Genomic DNA, 18,332 nt, shown 5'->3' on the forward strand with positions numbered 1-18,332 from the left:
ACCCCAGTGATTCGTCTTCTGAATTAAATGTTATGTGCATCTTGCTTGGTGTCACATTTCAAGGTTCTCTCATAAATGGATCCATGAACCGTCCTCTCATTGTCGTTGCTTCGTTCCAAAGCTGGTCTCAGTGAAACACTCGGATAGCACTTGAAGTTATCTACGGCTTGTAGAAGAAGATGAATCTGTTAACAGAGTTTCATACATACAGCAAACGCAGCTGGATGATGATCCTCTAGGATTTAGTTATTACACAGAGCCATTGATTCAGTGTTGAACCCGCTGGGGGGGATGGAGAAACAATCGCCAACACTGTACTGTTTATCACAGCCAGAAGCTACAAAGACCCTCATTATCATCAGATTTCTATCTTTCCGACGGTCCTTGAACACATCTTATGTAATGAACGCTTCCGTCAGAAAACGCAACCGAAACTACGCTTAAAATTGATATTTCATTAAGAACATTTTATATATATTCTGAGCTCCTCAGAGCAACTATGAGGCCATGATTGACTCGGCTGAGACCAACAGTCACGTGACAACACTTCAGTAAAAGAGGCTGTAAGTAGAGGTTGTACAAATGTGAATAGCTCAATGCATATACCACATACAGCCTCCAGTTTTATTCTTTTTCAATGATTTATTGCACAAAAGACATGAAGGCCACAGCGAGGAAAATGTGATGGCAGAAAAGAAAACCCTGAGACTGCTCTGGGTTCAGAGGGTTATTATTAGAATACATTTTGATTGTATAGTGTTAACTTTCCTTGCCAGAGATCACAAAAATGTTGGGTTTGGCTCGTGCCTTTTCATTGCCGGTGAATAAACCAGCCACTTCGGCCAATGCAAACCAACCCCCCACCACCACCACCAACTCCTCTCCGCCTCTCTTTGTGCCTCCAAAGATGCAGTGATGGCAAGAGGTAGCTGTCGGAATCAATCACAGAATTTTGTAGTTTAATGCCCAATTAGTATTCCAAGGTCCTTTTTAAATAAGCAGTTTGTCAACATTGCCGAGCACCCTGCACTGTTGCGCTCGTCCTTGGCATATGGGCCAATCAGAATTTGATGAAGTATCCAATCAACGCGGATCAAGGGGAGCCAGCTAACACTTAAGTGTCCATGTCATGGTGTGTATCAATTTGATTTATTGTGTGTGTGTGTGTGTGTGTGTGTGTGTGTGTGTGTGTGTGTGTGTGTGTGTGTGTGTGTGTGTGTGTGTGTGTGTGTGTGTGTGTGTGTGTGTGTGTGTGTGTGTGTGTGTGTGTGTGTGTGTGTGTGTGTGTGTGTGTGTGTGTGTGTGTGTGTGTGTGTGTGTGTGTGTGTGTGTGTGTGTGTGTGCGTGTGCCATGGAAAAGCCACGAGGACCAGGAACACAATGAGGCTCCTGGCCCTCGTCTTTATTAGCTTGGCCGCCTGCCTGCTCCAAGGAGACGAGGATCTGGATGCTAATCCTCACATGGCGGCATCGAGAGGCAGCAGTTAGCTACACGCTGGCATGGTAGGGAAACTGGCATGGGAGGAGTGACATCCAAGGAGGCTGATCAGCCACTTCCTGGTGTGTGTGATACGGCGCACTAGCTGTATGTGTGTGTGCGCGCTGATAGCTTGTTTAGGCTCTCCTCTGCGGCCTGGTGCAGCACGAACACCATTTATCTTATACTGAGCTCCAGCAATCCTGCAGCAGAGACCGGTCCACCGTGGACAGACCCAGATCCTCCAGCAGAGACCGGTCCACCGTGGACTGACCCAGATCCTCCAGACTCTGGTGCTCAGAAACACTACCACTTTAGTCCACAGGGACCGCCAGAATCAACACAGAATAAAGGATCATCGTAGTGACTTTAAATACAACAGAATGAGCACAATTCAGAATGAACACGCTGTGCTGCGGGATGCGGGCCGTCGGTGCCAACTTAGTCACCATCATCAAGGTCAGCATAGAAATGAAGTGACAAGCTGCCATGTAGAGACAGAGAGGCCGGCAGATGGACGGATAGGAACGCTGCCAAGTGGACGGCCCGTATATAGAGAAGGGAATCAACAGATATCCATAGAACCAGACTGACTGACACCACCACACAGAAAGGAAACGTACTTCTCTGAGGTTGTCCATGCAATTTGAAGAAAGCACTGTGGAGGAGGAATGAAACAGGGTTTTGAAATTGAAAGAGAGCAGCAGTGCTTCAGTAAGAGCTGGCAGTCTTTCCTTTCCTCGGCTGTGTCATCTTCTCTGTTTGCCCTGCAGCGCCTCTTCTCAGCATCAGCCTCCATGTCGGGGCTCATCTCACAATCTCCTCCTCCTCCTCCTCCCTGAGCCGCTCTCTCTCCGCCTCGTCTGAAGAATAGATTTTAGTTCTATCCGGCAGACACATGTCTGCAGACACAGAATAATGCTCTAAAACAAAATGCAAAGAGGCAGCTCCAAAAGATATCCTCACTTTGTGTTAAATGGGTCATTGTCATGCCTACATTTGTGCTTGTGTGTGTGATAGACTTGCTGTTTAGTGTAGAAGGCAGACTTTACATTCACACGCTTTGATTCACTGGCATCATTTTCCAGATTAAAGTCTTTGGGGTCATGTCCTCCCTCAGCGCTGCTAAACCGCCCGTGATTCTGAGTCTTTAGTCTTCACTTTCCAACATTTATTAGTTCAGTTTACCTCATTTTACATGATCATGTGTGTGCAAGACATGGAGCAGTTTATTGATGATTGATTGATTAATAGCTCTGCCCTGAGGTACCAATCAGTTTATTATGTTGAAAGAAAGCAAAGTCCATCAAAATAAATTGCTTTTGAACAGAAGAGGTCTTTCTTCTTTTACCAGCAATGGTTAATGGTTTCATGTATTCAATATGTTTTTGACCAATTGTGACATGAATTACACGTATGATGTTTGTCAATTAAAAAGAGATTATTGGTTGTAGGTTTTTCGTAGTACCATTTAGTGTTGTGTGAACTACGTCTCGCACAATGAACGTCACCAACATGGCCGTTAGCTTGGCTTGCTAGCTAACGTAGCTATGTTCCACGCACAGATGTAACGTTCTCTTAACCGATGTGTTTTATCCAGCGACTCCTTTTATCAGCCGGGAAGAGAGAGAACGAGTGAGACCCTGTTGTTGGTGTGAGTTCATCCTGGTACTAAACACACAGACATCGTAGCTTCAGTGAGAGACGTCACTTACGGGATTTTTTAGCTGTTTAGTCTTTCTAATAACGTATTTTCACCGTCAACATCTTCAACAGTTTTCCGTCAAAAAATGAGGCTTTCTTGACGTGAGGAATTATGTTTTAAATTGACAAACATATGTGTAAATTATGGCACTTTTCAAACAGGATTAAATAATCATTTGTCTCTCGCCGTTGACTACGTCATATTTTCCACCAAAAAGGGGCGGGGCTTTGCCTCTGTCTCTACTATCTGGTCTATTTGGCAAGAATCTGCAACCATATAATAAATGTGATTCATCTTGACGATTAAGAAACAAAATGATGTAATTGTTTTTTGTTCTGCAGTGTATATTTTTTGTTGGTTTCTTAACTGGTTTTTAGTGACAGCTTGAACATCTGTTGGAACTGAAATCACATTATACCAAAATCCTAATTATATCAACGTTAAGCGTGATTACGATGCAAATTTTAGACATCGTTATCCCGCCATCTTCACCGAGCCATCGTCTGGATGTACACTCGTGTGAGCTGCAGGATGTTGTATTTGCCGAGTCAGGAGACTCCATATTTGTCTGACATGCCGTTTATGCTGTCGTTCTCCTCTCTCAGATGATGAAGCATGCGTGGGACAGCTACAGACAGTACGGATGGGGACACAACGAGCTGAAGCCTCTCGCCAAGAAGGGACATTCCACTAATATCTTCGGTAAGCCAGACTAACCCCTCTCTCCCCCACTGCTGTCTGCACCCATTGGCAGTTTGCTCACACGGTTGTAAATCACACATGGATGCATGCATGAGTGCACACACACTTCGTCTCTCTCGCACACACACACGACCTGCTTTTCCCCTTGTGGACAAGGTTATGTGATAATGCCTCCGGCAGGATTCATATCACTTCGGGAAGAGTGTTTGCGAATTGAAATACAAGATCAGGGAAACCACAATGCAGAGAGGACGTATCACCGATATGTCAGATAAGAGGAGATGTATTTGAACCTTTGGTAATATTTCACAAGTCCTTACCCAGTAGAATGATGTTCTGCATTAGAAAGTGGGAGTACAAACACTTTGTCAGAAGGGAAATTCCTTGTTTGTAGAGAGAGAAGCCTTGCCACTGGCAGTGATTATCTTTCCTACAGAGAGGTCAGTCCAGCTCAGCCACTCTTCATCTGTGGTTTGTGTATTGGAAGCTGTTTTTCTGGTTTCCGCCTCTGCAGCTGCTATCTACGATAGTGCAGGTCGCACGACTTGGACTGCTCTTGTTGCGGCGGGAGAACTTGCAGGTTGTCGCAAAAACACACATTTCACACATAGACGACGTTAAAAAGATCAAATTATAAATGGGAAAGAAAATAGACTTGTAAGCTTAGTTTAAAGTGAGTGTGGACCAAAGATGTTCTCTGAACATCAATGAATCAAGTCTGACGCTACATTTTCCCAGCAGGCTCCAATAACAGTTTGCTTTTGAAAGCTTGGAACCCGACAGAACCTCAACTTTACCTAAATATAAACACTTAGATATGCTAAGCTACGTGCTAAGCTCGTTTATGTTGACAAGAAGCTAACATAATTATGTAAAGTCACATTGCATTGGTATCTCAATCTTCACAGACATAAATATTTATTTATAGAGTCACATCTTCGGTTAGCAAAATACAAGCTAACAACTAGCTAACGTATTGCTAATGCTAACGTTAGTGTTCGTTACTACGTCTCTGGTAATGTTAGAGATTTAGAAAAGTACAGATTTTAAGGTTGCTGACATATTTGTAAGATGACATGATTACCATTAGCAAGAATGGGTTACAGCTAACGTTCCTTTGTTTATTTCTGTAGGGCTAACAAGCCGCACAGCATCAGCTGCTCCTCAAGTAGCTTTTGGTGTTATTAGCCGTCTAGCTTAGTTTGCCACGTATCTTAAAATGGTTGTAAACTTCTCTGCTGGCTGAGAGTGTGGAAAATGTAACTGGTATATTTGGGCACCAAAAGTGATCCAGAAGTCCAGAAAACACCAGCAGCAACTCTTGTGATCATCAGAGGGCCGTAAACCGCCAAAGATTCTCAGCAAAGGAAGCAAAGAAGACGGCCAGCTAGTAAACATGGATGGCGCCTCCCCAATTATTTCCTGTTTCCTATTTGTGAGGTACACTTTGACGCATCACACTAAAATACACCACTGGCTTTTTCCCAGCATTTCTTTTTTTTTTTACACGGCCATTAATAGTGTTTCTTTACACCTGCTTGTGTCCTTGGCCTGTCCTGCCTTAACACCTTCCTCTGTTGTGAGGTGACAGTCTTCCTCTGTGGTGTTGTAGCTTCTACAGTGGATGAAGAAAAATATCCAGAAATCTACAGTCCCAGCTTTATAAAGATAATATTAATAAACACATTTCATGGGGAGCAAAAGCTGGATAAAATTGGCTGCGTGCTGCAAGCATCCTTTGCCTTTGTATGTCATTATATTTACATTATGATCAATATGTACATATCAATAGATGCATTGGTTGTTTCTGCATAATCGGTGCTGAGATAGATGCCCGAAATACTACATTGGTCTTTGCTTAGTGTAAATTTATGCTTTATGCGTGTTTATCTGAGTGTTTCGGTTGCCAGATGGATTTGTGTATTTTCAAAGGTGTGTGTGTGTGTGTGTATGTGTGTATGTGTGTGTGTGTGTGTGTGTGTGTGTGTGTGTGAGGATACATGCATGCTTATGAGCCTTTTGTGTCAAATTTGAATGTTCAGTCTGGCAAATTAACCGGAGGGAACTGTGTTGTGTTATGAGCTGCTGCTAAACAGCCGATAGATGCTGTTTGTGTGCGTTTCCAATATCTGAAATCAGCACAAATAGTTGCCAGTGGCGGTGAAATTGTCAGGCCATACGCATGCTGTATCATATTTCTGTTTGTTTGTGGACGGAGCCACGGCGGAGAGAATAAAACCCTCCAAAGCAGAATAAACCTCAGGGGACGCACACTATTGATAATGCTGCTTTGTGAACAACAAATCCCTGTTGAAATCGTCAGGAGGAGAGTCAGTTAGCATTAGCTGTTAGCAGCCAGTGGGCAGCACAGTGCTGCTTGGCTAAATAACTGAGCTAATAGCTAACGTTAACGGAGGCTGCATTTTGTTACATTATCAAGATCAATTCGTTAAAAATGTGTATCATTGCGATCGGAAATAATGATTTTGTGATGTTTTTTGCGCAAAATATATAAAACATTGAATCACAGATCTAAAATGTTATTCCTTCAGACAGATAAAATACTCATACCTGGCTGCAAAAGAACATCATTTCAGACCCTGTGTGTTACCATTTGTTGATGTTTTTGAATGTCTTGCTGTTTACCTGCAGTGTGTGCGTGTGTGTGTTTTCTCCTGCCTCCTTGTAACGGTCGAGGCTGGGTATCTGCAGGTTATTAGTCACAGGGTGGCCAGTAACACACGAGGCAGAGAGTCGAGCCTCACACTCCTCACATAACACACTTCCATTATTGATGAGGCGTATCTTGTCCTCCTACAGAACTCGGCTGTATTGATTATGTGTGTGTGTGTGTGTGTGTATGTGTGTCTTGGAAGATGGAGCAGCACAGAAACGAGAAAGCAGTGTATTGGAGACGCTGCAGACTCTAGTTGCTGTAACTATTGGGAGCATTGACATCTCGTACCAAAGGGACACGCACACATGCTCAAAGGCTGAGTGATTGGATGGAAACAGGGATTCCGGATTGACTGTGAAATGTGGCTTTAAATCACTTTGACGGTTTGTCATTTAACGTGAAACCGTACTGCAATATACGTTAACGGTAATGTCAATCCAAGACATTATACACATTTTAACTTGCGTTTCAAACCTAACCTCAGGGACTGAAGTAACATGAGGAAAGACATCCTTCAGCTGGTACAGTTAGGTTTAGTCAACAAAACCACCAACAGTTAGGTTTAGGCAACAAAACCACCAACAGTTGGGTTTAGGCAACAAAACCACCAACAGTTGGGTTTAGGCAACAAAACCACCAACAGTTGGGTTTAGGCAGCAAAACCACCAACAGTTGGGTTTAGGCAGCAAAACCACCAACAGTTAGGTTTAGGCAGCAAAACCACCAACAGTTGGGTTTAGGCAGCAAAACCACCAACAGTTGGGTTTAGGCAGCAAAACCACCAACAGTTGGGTTTAGGCAGCAAAACCACCAACAGTTGGGTTTAGGCAGCAAAACCACCAACAGTTGGGTTTAGGCAGCAAAACCACCAACAGTTGGGTTTAGGCAGCAAAACCACCAACAGTTGGGTTTAGTCAACAAAACCACCAACAGTTAGGTTTAGGCAGCAAAACCACCAACAGTTTAGGTTTAGGGATGGTTGCATTTAATTTGTGTGTCCACCCCCAATCAGGCTCTTAGTGGACTTTCCTTTGGCATTGACGACCTGTCATAATTCTGGGCCGAGCTTTACATACAGTATATATACAGCAGTTTGTGTACATTCACTATTATTAAACATTCCTTCCGTAAGGTTATTAAAGACACAGAGGTAAAAGAAGTGTTTTATTTTTGTGCCTAGAGATGTGACCACGGTGGTAACAGGACTCAGGCTCTTATTGTGGCACCAGGCTCACATATCCTTCAGTTCACTGCCTGGCTCGGTTTCCTCTTGTTTTTTTCTTCTTCTTCCTTCTGTGAATGAAAGAATGAGTGGAGCTGATCTTGAGTACAGATACAACAAACACAGCCTTTGTCTGGAGGGTAAGCGGTTCAAGCGAGGATAAAACACGACCTTGTTAAGGAAATGCAGTTCACGCTCGAGTAAAGCTCGGTTCAAGCTGCGCCCAACATAGCGAGCTGCCTCTAACTCAGTCACATGCACCTCTACTTTACCAATAGTCACGCTACTCAACCAAGTTCTGTCTCAGAATATTACTTGAAATGCGCTTTTTAATTTCCCATCTTTGGGTGACGTTTACCGATCAAAGAGTGGACCTCAATAGAGGGATGAGTCCTAAAACTAAGAAACCAGTCGGCATGTTTCCAGTTCCCTCGCCTCAAAGTCAATGTTTTTATTACATATTTTTTCTGTTTCAAAAATGTCTAGTTATAACAAAATAAGAGAGAGGAGCTTGCTGAGGAGTAGGTAAAGTAGCTAATTACTATTCAGTGGGTGGAGGATGACTTCAGGTTCCAGCCAACGATAGAGGATCGGAAGTGTTCTCATTCTCCAAAGTGGCTTCTATAGACTTCATTTGGCTGTTGGTGACTTTATTGGAGCTCTTTTAGTGAATTTAATCTGCACACGAGTGAATCCACCGGCCTGCCCGGCACACTTTACTGCTTTACTGGTTTCCCCTAAAGCTTGTTGTCTGATGATTTCCATCTGGAGAACCTCTCACGTCTCAGCCACATGGCTGACGACATGCTCACAGTAAATGATAATCACAGACTGCCTCAGGCGTCGAGTTGCTAGAGGCTGGATGATGCAAAACTGGGCTGAGGTTTGGACACCTGGACCCTCCGTCGGCCCAGTACTGCAGCACTGGTACCTGCTTTGTCCATTATAAGAAGACTCGTTTCCATAGATATGGCTCAGATACAGTCTAATATGCTGGATCTTGTATCGGCGAGTACGTGAGTCCGATATCACGTTATCATATCATTTATCAGCTCATTTACACTACACAGGAACAACAACACGTGTCACTCACTACCTGATCCGTACATCCTGCCTGATCGTCACTGAGCATGTGCAAACTAGTGCTCCTCCCCTGAGGTTAAACATTGTCGTGCACCCTATTGTTTCCCTGATAATGCGACTTTGTGAACAACAAATCTGTGGTGAAATCTGCAGGAGCAGAGCTAGTTAACGTTAGCTGTTAGCAGTTAGCTGTTAGCAGCCACGGGACAGCAGTCCTGCAGGCTAAATAACGGAGATAACTGCTAACGGAGGTTGCATTGAGTTACATTATGATGCGTTCATGCTCAAATCAGTAAAAATGAGTATTGGGAAAGTAAATTTGAACTTTATAACAAATGTAATTTTGTAAAATGTAGTTTTTGGCGAGAAACTTGAAAGAATAATTGTTTTCATACCAATATAAAATAGATATTTAAAGAGGGAATAATGAAAAAATATTATGGTTAAAGATGAAAACAGTGTCACTGCTTTTTAAACTAGTCAGAAATGCTACCATGTGATTTAAATGTCCTCTCTGTTTACTTCTTAAAAGTCACCATGTTGGATCAGAGCAGAAATACTGTCTTCATGTGTTTTTTGGAAAGTAACTGACCTCCGTCTGCTCATCTACATGATGCTCTGGTGATATAGATTCTGTTTAATGCCTCATCCAGAATCCCATAAAACCACAATACTGGATCAAGTAGTGCTTTGATCTCCCAGCTTTTCTAATCAATGGACACTGAGGAGTGTAATCTTCTGCAGAGCGACTGGATGTTCGTTCCTATTGCGATATCTCTGCAGGGTGCACGTGGATCCCGTGACAGCCGTGAAGTCTGCTCTCGCTCACAGCCATGTAGCTTAACTAGGTCACGTCTTCACATGAATGGCTCCCAGGGCGAAACGGAGCATTGCATCCTGGAGTAAACGGTTGCGTAGGGTGGTCATGGGTGTGAAGACCAATGAAACAGAAATGACATGTGTGTAGCTACAGAGTCAGGCAATCCAGAATAGTCAGGATCCAACTCTGGTTCCATAAGAAGACGTTTTATATGGTCATGTACCAACAATATGTATTAACTATGAGATACTCCTCTGGTTGTATAGAAGTCTATGAGAAAATGACTCTACTTCTCTCTTGATTTATTACCTCAGTAAACATTGTAAACATGAGTTTATGGTCTCAATCTCTAGTTTCAAGTCTTCTTCAATACAGCATGATGTTCATTTAGTACATTATGGTCCATTTAGAGTCAAACAGACCATAAAGCAGGGGATGCTTTAGGGGCGGGGCTACAGGGTGATTGACAGGTCTCAACCAGAGACGTATACGGCGTCTATGTCACTCCCCCGCTTTCCAAATATGGTAACCTCCGTTCATCGAATGCAAAAAAGCCAAGATGGCGACGGCCAAAACACCGAACTCAAGGCTTCAAAACATCAGTCAACAAACCAACGAGAGACGTCACGATGACTACGTCCACTTCTTATATACCTTCTATGGAAGCTCTGCAAAGCGGCAGTTGAAACATTCAGACACTATTCTGAAGGAGCGTTAATAAGCACGACACCAAAGGCTGAGTGATTTGGACGGGATAGACTCTCACTCAATGTCGTTCTCTCACTTTATATTATAACGTGGCAGCGAGGAAACATAAATATGGAGTCTGCGGAGACGTGTTGATCTGCTTATTTGCGAACCAGCAGTGGAGTCAAATTCTTAAAAGTCGAGATGTGCCAATTGTCTCAAGCTCAGGTATAAAAGTGCTGACTGTGCGAGCTGCCTGGTGGATTGATCGCAGGGCGAGATATTAAATAAGCCTTAGACAGAAATCCTAGAGCACTTCTTCAGTGATTATCTTAAACTTGATGAACACCGCATGCTGTCAGCTGGATGCTTTTATCCAAAGCACTTTAGAGCTCCATTAATGTACATGTTTTTGTTTTTTTATGCCCGTTGATTCCAGTAAGGACTGAAGCTCGTAACTTATTTTTACACTAATGGGAGTTGGGAAAAGTTGAGAAAGGAAGTCATTCAACACAGTCGTACTGTTTACATTTGTCTCTAAAGTCATTGACCAGTTCTACTGCGGCTTCGTCACCTGACGTAGAAGTTTTTCTTTATTTGAATGCCATGAATCGTTAGCAGGTTGACAGATTGTATTTGTATCTGCTCCGGTAGTTTGTTTTACTACTAGTTCATTTGAAGTAGTACCAAAATCTTCCATTTGATCTATCTAGCTTTTCCAATAACCTAATAATGTTGGCTTGATGGCGCTTAAAGGGAGCAATCTAAAAACAATCTATACATGGTTTAAGTGAACACTATATTTAGCCATCAGAGAGCTCCTTCCACCACCAGACTCCATTGATAAAAACAGTGATTTTACCTCTCAGAACACAGGAGCTGCTGGTCTACCGCTGCCTCCATCGGTCTGTCGTTGTGTGACTTTGGTGAATCCGAACTAACTCATTTAAAACACCAAAGACACACAACAAACAAACCGATCATGGCAGCGGTGCACCGACGACTCCTGTGTTCTGAGAGGTAGAATCACTGTTTTTATCAAAGGAGTCTGGTGGGTGTGAAGAGAACATAGATAACCGTCACAAAGGTCTGTCTGACAGCGAGATAAAGAGGTGAAAATACTCTAATTATAGCGTTCACTTAGGAGTCTAAAATACGTCCACAGCAGAACATTACTTTGTGCTGGTTCTCCACCTCAAAACATCACAACTATCCCTTTAACCCTAACCCAGGAACACTTCCTCCTTCACATTCACGAGCTCATCGTCACAACTCCCCCGTCACCCCTTGATGTACTCTCTAATTGTACAAATGTACTTTTTCCACACACCAATGGTTTGGCTGGTTAATTTCCGCTTCATGAATGCAATGATTTCCCTCGTTGTCTGAGAGACAGAGCGACATGCTTCTAAACAGAAAACAGTGACGCGCTTGAGAGGACCACACATCGAGCTGTTTGTCCTTCTATTTAAAGCTGAGGTGGAGACTCGGATGTCTTCATGACGGAGGCAGTAATGAAGCATTAGGATAGAGGAAGAGATTTCATCCAAATCAAGGGACCAAGGATAGAGGAAGTGAGATGTGGTACGGATTGTATCTTCTGTATCTAGCCAGCCTAGTAACGTTTACTCTTTGAGTTGGTTGCAAAACTCAGATGAAGACCCAGAAAAATGTTATTAAATATAAATTAGAAGGGAGCATACGTATTATTATGATTACTCAGCGCTGTGTAATACTGTTACATGACTAAAGGAGTATAAAAAATATAATGTACAGGTCCCATGAAAAATGGGAGGGGGAGAGAAACAGATCTCAGTTCTCTCAAAGCTGAGTTAAAAATAAATATATACATTTTTCTCCCCGTGAATTTTATGTTGCGTTTTTTCCCATAAGCCACCTGGGCGAACGAAAACACAAGCTGTCTGACTTTCATTCAACTGTTTAATGACAGAAATCTGACTTCTAGGATTTCTCTTTTTATTGAAATGAAAACGGCCATAAAATGTGCAATAATTGCCTCAACGCAGCGATAGCCCATAAAAGATAAATGTGCTCATATGTAGACGTGTAAACAGATGAATATATAAATAGACTGTAGTCTATTCGTCAACATGTAGAATGAAAAGACCCGACTCTGTTGAGACTGTCGGTCTATAGATGCTGCGTTTCAGCACCCAGGACAGCGCCACACACACACACACACACACACACACACACACACACACACACACACACACACACACACACACACACAGCCAAACACGCAAAGCCACACACATACATACAGACATATACATACACGTACAGACACACACACACACACCGAAACACACGCACAGACACACCCTCTACACACCAACACAGACACACAACAAAAAGTGCTACCCGTCTGTAGTAGTAGTCCAGAAAAATACTTGTATATTAAACATATGTACTGATAGTTGCGTTTGGATTTATATATCAAACTGTGGTCCCAACAAGATGTCAAAACTTCCTTCACAACTCCTCCACTTGGCCCTTCCTCCCTCCCTCGCTCCCTCGCTCCCTTCTTTCCTCTCAGATTAAACTTTCAGCAGGGCTGCCGCTGCCAAATTGGACCGGAGGAAACAGGAGGATTTGCCTGCTGCTGAGTCCAGCAGGAATGTGCATAAGCCCTCCGAACAAAGGAAAGAAGAATATTTGTGAAAAACATTACCTTGTACCTTCCTGCCCACAGGCTTCAGTTTTATTTTAGTTTTTTTATTGTTCGCCGTCTATGTGACCAGAGGATGATGAAGGCTGCAGTCTACAGAGTAGTGCCACTGAATGATTGGATGAGTCATTTTGGGACCATTACCCACAATGCAGCTCTAAGTATAGAGTTATAATAAGAAGCTTTATTTACAGGGTGCTTCATAAGAGTCCCGCCCCTTCAGTTTGACCCCCGTGGGACATTATTCCTGAATTGTGCCACGAATTACACATATGTTTATCGACTCTACAGTAAAAACCAGTGGTGACTGAGGCCCGGGGCCCGGAGGTTCAGTCTAAGGAGCTCATGTTGAGATGAAGGCCCAGTCTGACCAGTTACCCTCTGAGGCAGAAAACGCAACTCAGCAGATGTTTCACGTCGGTAGCCAGTCGCCCACTGGTCTGAATGAGCCCGATGTTATTTTCTTACAAATGCCTTAAAAAGTGAAGTTATGTGTAACGATGTCAGCGCTACATCGACTTTATAGTTCACAATGATCTGCACCAGCTGATGTTTATGTCCACTGTGTGATAACCACGTTTTAGGGTTTCCTCTTAAAAAGTCAGATATGATGAGTCGGTTCAAATGAGTAAAAAGTTAATTTTCTCACTTCCCTCTCGTTGTGTCTTGTCATGCAGATTTGTTTTGTTTAAAAGCACTGCCTCAAAGCTTGTGTTTGATAAGATCATTCAGCATGGAAACTATACGGCCAAGAGGGGTCAGCCCCAATATTTATCTAAAATAAACTCGACATTACAAAGACAATCTTTCTCTTTTCTACTGTGTCTGCTCAGCTTTAGGCTACATTCACACTAAGTTTTCATTTTAAAACACAGAACCGTTGCTACGTTTACGTCTGTCGTCCACACAAACCCCTAAAACAGAGACGTTTAAAAACGATGACGCAGACGCCCAACTTCTCCTCTGCTCTGATTGGTTCTCATCAGTCGTGACGTCTCCTTCCCTGATGGAGGAGTCTATGCAGCTGTTGCACACTTAAATTCTGCATTTTATATATATTTATATTCTGCCTACGTGTGCCGGAGGGAGGCTGTTATTTGAGCGCTTTGGATGGAAATCGTTTTTCGATTAAAACGCTTTCTTAAAACGGAAAAAGTAATAGTAGAAGCCTCCAAATTGCACCAATTTGGACACCACGGACAGACAGACAGAGATTCTCTGCTTTGCAGTTAAGTAGTTTGTGAGGAGCACATGTTGAAGTGCAGAGGGTTTTGTAGAGGGAATGAGGAGGAGCTCAGCACTAAAGACCAGAGACTGAATGGGGATGGAGGAGGACATCCAGAGCACAATCTGAGGCTGCTAGAAGAGAAACGCTGCGACTCCAGAGCTCAGTTATTCTGTCGAGAAAAACCTTCGGGCTTCTGGATGTGATCCTGCTGAGAAAACTCGCACACGCACTAAAACAAAGGCGAGGAATAAGCACTCATCATGCATGAACTCCAAACCCTCCCCATGTACAGCCCTTCACTTTCATCCATTCTCATTTCGTTCAAACACGAAAAACAAATGAAATTGTGCAACATGGATAGACTAGACGCACACACACACACCTGGGCTCTCCATCATCTCTCCGCTCTCCCAGAGCCGACAGTTTTACAAGACGACTAATAACATCACGTTTTCCTGCCTCGTGTGAGTTCAGACCCGGAGAACTTCTAAAAGGAGGGAGAGAGAGATTGTGATAGATGGAGAGAGTTCAGGTGAGGTAGAGAGAAGACGTGTGAATTCAATCTCAGTATGTGAAGAGAGGTAGAGCGTGTGTGTGTGCGTGTGTGTGTGTGTGTGCATGCATGATGCTGTGGTGATAATTCCCCAAATAAATAAACCTCATCCCGGCCAATTTGTCTCCGATAAGCAGTGCCTGGCAACCCTAAACCCACCTTTAGAGAGTGCAAATTTCAGCTTCAGTTGATGCAGTTGGCGTCGCATGAAAGGTCTGCAGAGGATGCGGGGGGGGGGGGGGGGGGGGTTGTGTTGACAAGATGGATGCTGAGACAATACAAGACCAGAGATGTGGACCGGAGACGGTCAGGGAGGATTCAGCAGGCAGAAGAGTTAAAGGAGCGTTGGTGCATCAGGGTTTGAATGGAGAAATCACAGCAGCAGGACTGTGATGAATGACAACAAACAGATGGTTGTAGAAAAGATGGAGGGAGAGGAGAGGAGACACCGTAAGGTGTGATCACATCCAAACATGGATGTGAGATGAACTTCTCACAGAGAGACTCCAGTAAACTGCAAATAAAGATTCTCTTCAGCTTTGAAGTTAAACTTACAGAGTGATAAATAAATAAGAACCAGGAGTCTGTGGATGAGTTTATACATCCATGGAAATAGAACCGTAGATTTGTTAAGGTTTTTGAGGACGTTACTTAACTTTTAAACCTGAAGCAACTACAGGCGTGTGCGTCTCAGATCTCAGTTGCGTATGTATGTTTTCTCAAGTGTTTTTCTTTATAGTGTCAGTTTTTCTGGCGAGAATGCACTTACTGAGTTTAGAGACGTGATAAGAGTTTTAAATACATTTCTGTTTACACGTCTTTGTATTTAGAAGGAAAAACATGGCTAAATATGTTAATACTCAACTCTTTGGCGTCTCGTTGTTGTGGACACACAGGAAGCTCTGTGCTTCCAGGAGCTGCTGCACAAAGCCTGGACATCAGTGGCTGATTCTCTGACTGGAGACCTTTGACAGGCCTCTATCTCTGCCTCTCTGGTGTCACATTGCTGCCACCGCTGACGGCTTTCCTGCAGGTGATGAAAGCGATTGGGGGGGGGGGGGGGCTCTGCTCCAGCAACAGTCGGGCCAATCTGTCGAGATCCGGCGGGCGGGCGGCCAGGGCATCTCGCTCTCAGCGGTGCCTGCAGAGTATTTTTAGAGTGATTCAGAGGTTCCTGTCTAAGATGATAATAACGCTGCAGCTCCTGCATGAAGCTCGGGCGCTCTCCTTTTGAATGGAGCCACAGATAAGAAGGGACGGAGCTGATAGGAAACAAGGGAAGAATTTAAAGGGCAGCGACACCGAGTTTCATCACCGGAATAAGCTGCGAGTGAACGAGCATCGATCTGAACCAAAGACGGGGAGCAGCAGTAGATCCCAGAATACCTTGCTGCAGTGTTTTACATATTAATGAGGAGATTAACTCCTTAAGATATGCAGATGTTTAGTTTCATGCAGTGTGAATGTATGTTGACATAAAATTATTTTTTTAATTAAAAACTATTTGTCTGCAGAATAAATGTGCATTAAATGTTTCATTTTCAGCAGTTGCACATTTTCATTCGTTGTCGGAGTAGAATGAAGACACAAAAATAATAATTATCAAACAATTATCATTTAGGGATGTTACAAGAACCGATACTTCGGTACCCTTCGAGGTCTAGAGTTCTGATACCAGTACCACCACTTCCTCCGATACAGCCTGAAATGCTTGATCGGGTATCGGCGAGTATATTAATGCACCGATCTGATATGTTCTCATATCATTTACGCTACACGGGAACAACGGCAACACGTGGTATTCGCCGTTCACCCGATCGCTACTGCACATGCGCTACTACACACCTGCTCCGCTATTTTTCCCGCTGATAAAGCTACATTGTGAGCAACAAATGGCGGAGAGCTAGTTAACGTTAGCCGTTAGCTGTTAGCATCCAGTGGGCAGCACAGTCCTGCTTGGCTAAACGTTAACGGAGGTTGCATTGAGTTACATTACGATGCGTTCAAGCTCCATTCTGTCGAAAAGTGTTAGGAAAATGTAAATGATCAAGTTATCATGATGTGTTGAAATATAATGTTGTAAAATGTAGCGTATCTCTCTTGAATTATCAATCTCATTATCATAACTCAAGATTATATATTTACAATAACTAAGTGGTGAAATATTATCTGCCAGCGTAGTGTTGGTTTAAAACAGAAACACGAGGTTATCCATCACTAAGCAGAGAAAGGACAATAATGATGAACAGCACATTTAATAACCTTTTTCATATTCACAGGAAAGTATAAAACAACATGGATAACAAAAAGCTGCCCAGGCTTCAGAACAAGGACTGACTGACTTATGTGTTTGTAATAATTATGCTTTAATCCCCGAGGGAATGAGATAAAAGACAAAACATTCAAAGCCTTGAGGATTTATAAAGCATAACATTATGAGCGGATTACAGTCCAGAGCTGGAGTCAGAGAGTCGCTGACCTCAGCGTTGGTGATAATACAAACTGGATTAAGAGTGGAAATACAACAGTTCGTGCAGCAAAGTTCGGAGTAATTTGTTTTTCTTTTCGTTTTTATGCAACAAATCTCAGTTTTTCCTTCATAATTTAGGCCCATTGTGTTTTGTGATTAGTTGGCGTGCAGCGTGAGCGAACAAATGAATCTCATTTCCTTGTTTGTTTTCCTGTGTGTGTCGAGCAGGTAACTCCCAGCTAGGGGCGACCATTGTGGACGCCTTAGACACCCTCTACATCATGGGTCTGCACGACGAGTTCAAGGACGGCCAGGAGTGGATCGAGCAGAACCTGGACTTCGGAGTGGTGTGTACCTAAAACTTCCTTTTTATACACAAGAGTTTGGTGGACAGAGACTCTGAAGTGGCTTTGTCTCCACTCGAGATGATTGATTACCTGCTGTGAAAAACACACACTCATCATAACTCCTCATCGAGGTTAATAGCCCAGTGCTTCATTTGGCCAATCACTCTGATAGTCTGCCCTCTGATGATAAATTAGCACCGAGCTTTCAGTGACAAGGGGTTGCATTTAGTCTCTTAGTTAATCATAGATGTTTGCTGCCTCCAGATAGCAACGCACCAACAGTTGGGCTGACCGCACATCGTTTTAAGACCAACGTGACGTACAGAAGGACCCAGACGGGTACATTTGGTCCTTACACAACGTGGGCGCTGGATTGAAAATAACAACTCTGAAACTAGCAATCACTGCGCTGCTTTGCGCTGCTTTGCGCTGCTTTGCACCGTCTTTAAGATGGGGCCTGAGGAGTTTATGTAGATGAGTTTTCCTTGAGAAACATGCCATCAGACCTCAGATTATACAGTATGCAGTTGTTGCTCAAGCTGGATTCAGCCTCCTGACCTGGGCGGTGTTATCGTAACACCACACTGTCATCAAAGAGCTGATCCAGATCAGTCAAATCATATCAAAAACAAAACACAAACACTAGCTAAACCTAGCTCACCATTATTA

The 18,332-nt window shown here is 43.3% G+C and overlaps 1 protein-coding gene across 3 annotated transcripts in view; it reads left to right on the forward strand.

The window, feature by feature from the left end:
• man1a2 (mannosidase, alpha, class 1A, member 2) overlaps positions 1-18,332 on the forward strand; it is a 100,156-nt gene that overhangs the window by 35,535 nt on the left and 46,289 nt on the right. For all 3 annotated transcript variants that reach the window (XM_076111305.1, XM_076111312.1, XM_076111320.1), the window contains 2 exons: positions 3,788-3,884; positions 17,545-17,663. In XM_076111305.1, the coding sequence (XP_075967420.1) occupies positions 3,788-3,884; positions 17,545-17,663 (216 nt within the window). The remainder of the gene's footprint in view (positions 1-3,787; positions 3,885-17,544; positions 17,664-18,332) is intronic.

This window comes from Anarhichas minor, unplaced genomic scaffold, assembly GCF_050575085.1.
Source record: "Anarhichas minor isolate MPS153535 unplaced genomic scaffold, ASM5057508v1 ptg000004l, whole genome shotgun sequence".
NCBI lineage: Eukaryota > Metazoa > Chordata > Actinopteri > Perciformes > Anarhichadidae > Anarhichas > Anarhichas minor.